The 8,386-nt window shown below is 35.1% G+C and overlaps 1 protein-coding gene across 1 annotated transcript in view; it reads left to right on the top strand.

The window, feature by feature from the left end:
* Positions 1 to 5,501: 5,501 nt before the first annotated feature.
* LOC107710402 (netrin receptor UNC5C-like) overlaps positions 5,502 to 8,386 on the top strand; it is a gene marked incomplete at its 3' end in the record, with an annotated part of 95,918 nt that continues 93,033 nt past the window's right edge. Inside the window, exon 1 of the mRNA XM_016515167.1 lies at positions 5,502 to 5,505. Within this exon, the coding sequence (XP_016370653.1) occupies positions 5,502 to 5,505 (4 nt within the window). The remainder of the gene's footprint in view (positions 5,506 to 8,386) is intronic.

Here is an 8,386-nt window from a genome sequence, read left to right on the forward strand (position 1 = left end):
AAATGTTGTGTGATCATTCCTTAAAAAATATAGTTTTCATAATTTTAGTAGTAGTTATGTACATTCTGCTGAACAATAGTAATATATTTCTGCTGCAATGTCTTCAAATTAAACCGGACTTTTATTTTGACGGGTTACCGTGAATACCTTTCTGTGTGTATATGACGCTAGTTTTATTCAAATGAAACGCTCATGAAGTGACTCTCAGAGCAGTTCTGGAGATGCAGACGCTGAAATCACCGCAAGCGTCACGCGCGCTTCAGTGTGTTTGTGGTAAAGGAAAACACGTCCCTGCCATTCATTCATTCATAGAGATATGATCGCATAATATGAGTTAATGCTCATCAGATCGCGTAAATCAGTGGGAAATGAATAGAAATGATGATTTTGTGTATTCGAGTTACTCGAGGAATCGTTTCAGCCCTAATTGTATGTTAATATAATGTGTATTATATAAAATTTTATATTTCAAGTGTCTATCGTTTAGTTTCTCAGAAAAAAAAACTAATTTAGTAATGCAGAAATGAGTCACTTCATCTTAAACATCTACCACTTTGATTAAAAATGAGTCAAAAGTTTTTAAAACTAGTTTCAGTGACATTACTGCCCTGTAGTTGGTCATAAACTGCAGGAATATTGCTCATGTTATTCCGAACACTGTAGTCTCGCTCTTTCTCCTCAGCTCTCGCTCCTCTCTTCTCTAATTTCCCTCGATTGACAGAAAAGAACCGCAGATAGAAGCTGCTCGGGCCGGTCAATAGCTATTCGAGCTGACGGAAACTTGATCTGATGGTCACAATCTCTCTCTCTCTCTCTCTATCTTGTTATAGCTCTCTCTCTCGCTCTGGTTTTCTTTGTGTGTTTGATCAGAGAGGCAGATTAACAGACATTTTATGCCGAGCTGAAGCAGAGCCGGGCAGTTATCAGTGCCAGCCGCGCGGCTCCAGCCTGCTGTCCCCAAAATAAATAAAGAAAGAGTTGGCTTACTGCGAGATCATTAGCTCACTGCAAATGGATTTCTCTGGAAGCCAATGGAGTCGCTTTGAGGAGAAACACCTACTCAAATGTTCTCCTATTGATCCGGCCTCTTAAGCACTCGTCCGCGCCTCACAACTCGCATTACTGATGGGTTGTTCGGGATCGCGGCTATTTATAGCGACGTCTGAATGATTTGGATGCGTGTCGGCCGGTTTTCATCCGGCCCGTTCAGATGCCCTGAGCTACAGCACTTAGGAGTGACACCAGATGGATGGCAGTCGATTTGTTTCTTCCGAGCCGCGTGTTTTTCACCCGCCGTGTTTAATTATGTCGCTTGCCACACGAAACGGCCACCAGGAGTAAATAGGAACGCTTCGATTTCATGCTTTTGCCAATAGCATCAGTCTCATCGTGAACTGCCTCATCATGTGAATGTCTAATCCAGCAAGTGCTGTCCAGTTAAACAGTGTGTGTGTGTGTGTGTGTTCAAATGTTTGGGATCAGAATGATTTTTAAAGTTTCTTTACAGGAGTCTCTTCTGTTCATCAAGGCTGCATTTATTTGATCAAAAATACAGGAAAAAAAATGTAATATTGTGATGTAAAATTACGTTTTTCTGTTTTAATATGCATTAAAATGTAATTTATTTCTGTGATGCGCAGCTGTATTTTCAGCATCATTACTCCAGTCTTTTTACATGTCACGACTTCTTTTTCTTTTGTTTTTATTCGCGATCTTTACAACACGCATTACATTACGTATTTCATGGCACACTCGTTTTATGCGTATTTGGCGCCACCTAGTGTTGTGGGTGTATTATTGACATGTCAAAGTCTAGACCCTGAATATAAGACGACCGCGTTTTTTCAGATGTATTTCCAAGAAAAAAACATAGTCTTATATTCGGGTCAATACGGTAATAAACACAATTATAATCTTATTTCATTTTAATTTTAATAAATAAAATAATCATTAATATATTATAATTAATTATTATATTTTTAATATTAATATTTTAATGTATTTTGTAATACATTAAATAATTATCTAATCATACATTATTATAATATGACATTAAATTTCAAATTATAGATTGTGTGTGTCAGGGGCGGTTTCTTCATTAGGGTGACGCACCACCAAAGTGTGAAAGGGAGGGATTTTTCTCTCACATTCAACCACAGTGTTACCTGTCACTGTTCTAGATCTAGACTGTGTGTTCTGGCTCTGGATATATATATAGTCCAATCAGTGTCAGTCACGTTCTGTGGAGCTCCGCCTCTTTTGGGCGATTTCACTCTGGCTGAGAGTCGCCCCGACTGTTCTCATAGACTTCCATACAAAGGATTATTTTTTTTCTGCAATACAGTCTCTATGAGTTCCGGGAGAGCTACACTAACGTGCTTTCATCATCATATGTAACCTTATCTCGTGCAGCGATTGGTGGGAACAAACATCCCTCTGTTAATGATCTTTAAGCTGAAGTCAGGACTAGTCAACTTAAATTGAATTGAATTGAATTTAATAGTCTGTATGAGCTGAATAAAGCAAACCAGTGTCCCATTATTATTATAGTAGTTTGCTGCGGTCAGTGGTGTTTTAACATATGGGCATCAGCACTCACTCTTTATGTGTATATATATATATATATATATATATATATATTAGTGCTGTCAATCAATTAAAAAAATTAATTAATCGCACATTTTCGCTATTAATCCCACTTAACATTAGAGTTTTTATATATAACGTATTGGCCCGAATATAAGACGACCCTGATTATAAGACGGACCCCCCTTTTCCAGATGTACCTTTTGGAAAAATTAATTAATTAATTAATGTAATAATGAATTATATATTAAATTGATATTAAATTAAAAAATATATATATTTATATATAAAGAGTTAAAGATAAAGCATGAAAAAATATTGAATTATTTAATTTTTAATACTTTTATAGTTTTATTTTAATAATAAATAAAATAATCATTAATATAAGTAATTATTATAATATTATATTAAATAAAAATATTTGTATGTTAATATAATGTGTATAAAATATAATATATTTTGTAATTGGAAGTCTGTAAAGTGAGAAAAAAATCAGAAATCACTTCATCTTTAACATCTGACAGTTTGATTATAAATCAATCAATCGATCAATCAAAAGTAAAACTGAGTTTGATTAAAAATCTACTTCAATGATGTCGCTTGCCACACGAGACAGCCACCAGGAATGAATAGAAAGGCTTTGATTTTGTGCTTTTACCATCAGCGTCAGTCTCATGTCTCTGTGGCTGCATGTAAACAGATGAGGAGGTCTGACCGTCCCGTCACTGTCGTTAATCTCCAGAGCCCAGCGCCATTGATCCTTACACAGCAGGCTGAGTTAATGATATGCTGCTACAGCGATGTAACGCACACCATAGAGCTGAGTGATGACGCCCTCGGCCTGATCCAGCTGTCCATCTCCAGCAGATCGATAGAGAAGAACCCAGAGCCCATGAGGATCCACACATCAATAATGCATCGTGTCAAACAGAGGAGACGAAAGATCAGACATAATATATGACAGGCAGGAAAATTATTTCATCATCGTTTCTCCGATAATAAGAGCGGGGCGTAGAGTGGTCAGCAGATGCGTAATGGAAGGATTTGAGGTCATTGGTCAGCCAGACGCTTGATTGGTGCTCATAAAGTCAGTATTTATTGCAGTTTTTTAGGGCACCATGTGATATTTCAGTTTTTCTTTTTTAATAAATCTGCAAAAATGTCAACAATTCTGTCATATTTATTAAATTTTATTTATATATATTAAATTATTTATTTATATATATATTAGTGCTGTCAATCGATTAAAAAAATTAACTAATTAATCGCACATTTTTCTGAAATTAATCGCGATTAATTCCACCTAACATTAAAGTTTTTAAATATTCTTTAGTATTGCAATAATTTCGCATTCAATCTTCAAATTAATGTACAAACAACATAAAGACAGTATATATAAAAACAATGTTCACATAAACCCATTATAATAAGTGTCATATTTACCTGTGCCCTTCAGCAGAAATATACAGAAATTGAAGTTATCAGACACTAAATTCTAAATTAAATATAGATGAATCCTTAAAGCTACAAAAGTTATTTTTCCCTCTTTTTTTTTTTTCTTTGTCCTTTGATTAATAGACATACAGCAGCTGGTTATTAGGTTGTTTTGGCTGTTATTTCTGCTGCTGCTGAACGTGACGCGGATCTGACACGCATCATATTTTGGCAGCTATAATCGCCTTTTTGGTAACTTCATGACTTAACTGACCACGACATTGCATGCACGTAGTTTATTTCGCGCTTTTATATGAAAGGATACAGGCTACAGCGTTCGCCGGCGCCTTTGTGCTTGCAATTGAAGAGCACACGCTGCGAGCACAGTTTCCGCGCTCGCTTGACTCGTGCCTGGCGCTGAAGTGAAGTGGAGCACGCGTCTGAAACGTCTCCCGTTCTCAGTCGTTCTGCGACTGAATAAATGCACTTCTTGTCAAGAGAAAAAGTGACAGAAGCAGCAGTTGTGAGTGGGGTCGCCAACCCTAGCCCCGCCCCTGCGTTAATTATTTTTATAATGTATATATATTTTTAAGTATTTTAAATTTAATATTTCACTGTTTCAGTTTATTGTCATTTCTCAGAGTATTAACATACACACAGAAACTAAAAACCGTTCCTCACCAGCATACTGTAGTGCAAAAGAAATACATACAAAGACATGACAACTTAAAAAGGTTAAGCAGCCAAAACATTTCCACTCTCAGAATTTATAACTCTATAAAACAATTGTGACCCTGGAGCACAAAAGCAGTCTTAAGTCGCTGGGGTATATTTGTAGCAACAGCCAACAATACATTGTATGAAATATTGTCCTATCCTAACAAACCATACATCAATGGAAAGCTTATTTATTCAGCTTTCAGATGATATATACATCTCAATTTCTGAAAATTGACCCTTATGACTGGTTTTGTGGTCCAGGGTCACAATTCATTTTAATTTTCTTTATAAAGTGCTTAAAGAGGAAACACCTTGACAGATGACTAGCTGTCAGTGTGCTATAACAATGTGGATGCTTTCAGTGGTTCTTCTATAGAAGGTGCTGAGGAGAAGGGTAGGGAGACCTGTCTTTCTGAGTCACCAGATGGGGTGTAACCGCTGTTGGGCTTTTGTGACGACTGCCATGGTGTCAATAAGTCATCAGACAAGTGAACGCCCAGAAATGCGATGTTATTGACCCTTTCCACGATAGCACCATCAATGGCTAGTGGTGAGAGTAGGTGGTTGCCTCTCCTAAAATCAGTCACCATCTCCTTTGTTTTGTCCATGCTGAGGGCAAGATTATGAAGTCTACACCATGCTGTGAGCTGCTCCACCTCCAACATGTATGCAGACTCATCACTGTCACTTATGAGACCCACTGCTGTTGTATCGTCAGCATACTTGATAGTATGGTTGGTGCTTACTCTTGCAGTACAGTCATGGGTAAGCGGGCAGAACCACAGGGGGCTCAAAACGCACTGTGATTGCCTTGACTGTCTGCCGCCGCTGTGCCAAGAAGTTAAGAACCTAGTTGCAGGAGCTTGTGTCCACCTCTAGCATTTTGCTTCTCCACCAACTGTTGTGCAATGATCATATTAAAAGCCAAACTGAAATCATTATATAATATTGTATACATTTTAGTTTATTTTTTAAAACTATATTAGTTTTTAATATTTTATATTAATTTGCCTGTTTTATTATTTTTAATAGCAGTATTTTTTATTTAAAATTGTGTCATTTAATAATAATTTTTTATAAATATTATATAACTTGTAGTATAAATTGTAAAATTTATATATGCCATTCGCAAGGCTTCCGTAACTGACAGTAACGCAGTCTCAGTTGAATGGCCACTCCTGAAACCTGACTGGTTAGCGTCCAGTTTGTTGTTCTGTAAAAAAAAACAATGATACCTGGTTGAAAACAACTCGTTCGAAAGTTTTCGCTATAAACGGAAGGAGAGAGACAGGTCTGTAGCTATCTGTAAGTGAAATGTTTAATGTAGGTTTTTTGAGCAGTGGGGTTACCCGAGCCTGCTTTACAGAAATGTTGTCTGCAATACAATTGCGTGTGTAAATTAAGTCAAGTTGGTTGCCTGATTTGTGCGTGCTTGTAGTGGTAAGTCGTTTGAGATCAAATGAAGCAAGGAGTGAATGGAAGTCTGTAGCATAACGTTAACATGAACTAAGCATGAACTATTTCTACAGCATTTATTAATCTTAGTTCATGTTAATTTCAACATTTACTAATGCATTATTAAAATCAAACGTTGTGCTTGTTAACATTAGTTAATGCACTGTTAATTAACATGAACTAACAGTGAATGACTGTATTTTCATTAACTAACATTAACAAAGATTAATAAGCACTGCAATAAAAGTATTGTTCATTGTTTGTTCATGTTAGTAAATACTTTAACTAAAGGAACCTTATTGTAAAGTGTTACCAACACAGTGCAGTACAGTTAATGCATTCTGTCTGAGGAGGGCTGAAGCTCCAGCATCACACAGGCTTTAATTATTGAAGCTCATAGCGGCTCATAAACAGGGTCAATCGCACTGCGGTCACTGAGCATCTGTTCCCACGGGCTTCACGTCTCTCTCGTCATGTGATCGTTTCCTGGCCAGACTTTGATGACTCGTCCGTGAGCGTCTGAAATGAGTTTGTGAGGAGTTGAATGACGGCCTCGGGAATAATTCGCTTGCACATGAACGCTGCATTTCCAATAAAACCGTTCTGCATGGTTGCTTCCAATATAATGCAGTTTTGATGTAAATATAACACCGAGTCGGAGTCGTTGGCTTTGGAGGACAGGAAGAATGTGTGAGAAATGTGAGCTAGCGAGTGCATGAACTGTATTCAGCGCATTAGAAATGTCATTTCAGTGCAAGCACTAGATTCCTAATCCTAATAAGCGGGTAAATAAGTCTTCTTGTGCCTGAGAGAGAATACAGGCCTGTTTGTGCTCATTTCTAACGTGTGCAGTACAGTACAATAACTGCTGTATTGTTTCTCTTCAGGATTTACAACAGAACATCAACATGAGATGGAGTTTGCTAGCCATTTGACTTCCATAATGTGACTTATTTCTGAGTGAGCATTAAATATTGAGATTAAAAGTGAGCGTTTCATACCAGAATGGAGCCGGACCTGAATGAGACTTTACTGAAACAATGCTTATCTAGCTATTTCACTGCTGGTTCACATTATAACGGTAGCTTTTATGGCCGAGATAGAAAGACAGAGAGATGGTCAGATAGAAAGGAAAGTCATTTCAGTGATGGAGCAATTTTTTTTTGCATTACTTATTATGAAAATTAATAATGATTATGAAAGCACTTTTTCCCCTTATGTCCTGCAGTGTAAAATGATAAACGCCACCTATTTTTTTAAACATGATTTTCCTTATTATTTTATAGTAATTATTTTTATGTATTTTACAATTTTGTATATATTCTTTTAATTTATAATTGTTAATTTTCTATTTTATTTTGTTTAAATCATTTATTTTACTGTAACAGCATTGACAGCAGTGTGACATGTTAATCTACATCTATTTTAAACATAATTTTGCTTATTTTAATTTTTAATATTTTTTTATAATTATTTCCATAATTATTTTAATTGTTTAATTTAAAAAAATTTTTTTATTTATACTGTATTATTCTATGATAACATGGAACTTATGTCCTGCAGTATGCATTCTTTACGCTAAATTCCTATCAAATAATTTGCATATTTTGTATTTTTTATAATTATTAATTTTTAATAATTTTAAAATTATTTTTAAAACATTTTTAAAATTATAAAAATAATTCTAAAATCATTCTATATTATTTTAGCATTTGTAGTAATTTTATATATATTTTAATATTTAAACATTTTCATTATTTTATAATTTTTATTTACGTATTATATTTTAATTATTTTCTAATTTAGAGACTATGCTTGCACTTTTAATTTGTCACGCTGCAGGACTTTGTAACATGAACTAGTGAAGGGAAAAAATAAAAATGCTGAAAAATTTTAATTTGTGACTAAATTGAGTGTGTAATAATAACAATTTATTGTTTTTATGTATATTTTTAAATTTATTATAAAATAAGTGAAAAAGTATATTAGTACATTTCCCCAATTTAAATCTCACTAATTAAAATAAACCATATTCATATATAATATTTGCATTTTGCATGTCTAAAAACATTGTCATCATCATCATTTTTTTTTTTGTTTTGTTTTTTTACTTTGAGGGAGTCAAGTGCACGTGTGATGTTAAGGCCCAATCCCAATTCTATTTTATACCCCTTCCCCTTCCCCTACCCCT

This window comes from Sinocyclocheilus rhinocerous, unplaced genomic scaffold (assembly GCF_001515625.1).
Source record: "Sinocyclocheilus rhinocerous isolate Xijiao unplaced genomic scaffold, SAMN03320098_v1.1 scaffold56, whole genome shotgun sequence".
In the NCBI taxonomy this organism is placed as follows: Eukaryota; Metazoa; Chordata; class Actinopteri; order Cypriniformes; family Cyprinidae; genus Sinocyclocheilus; species Sinocyclocheilus rhinocerous.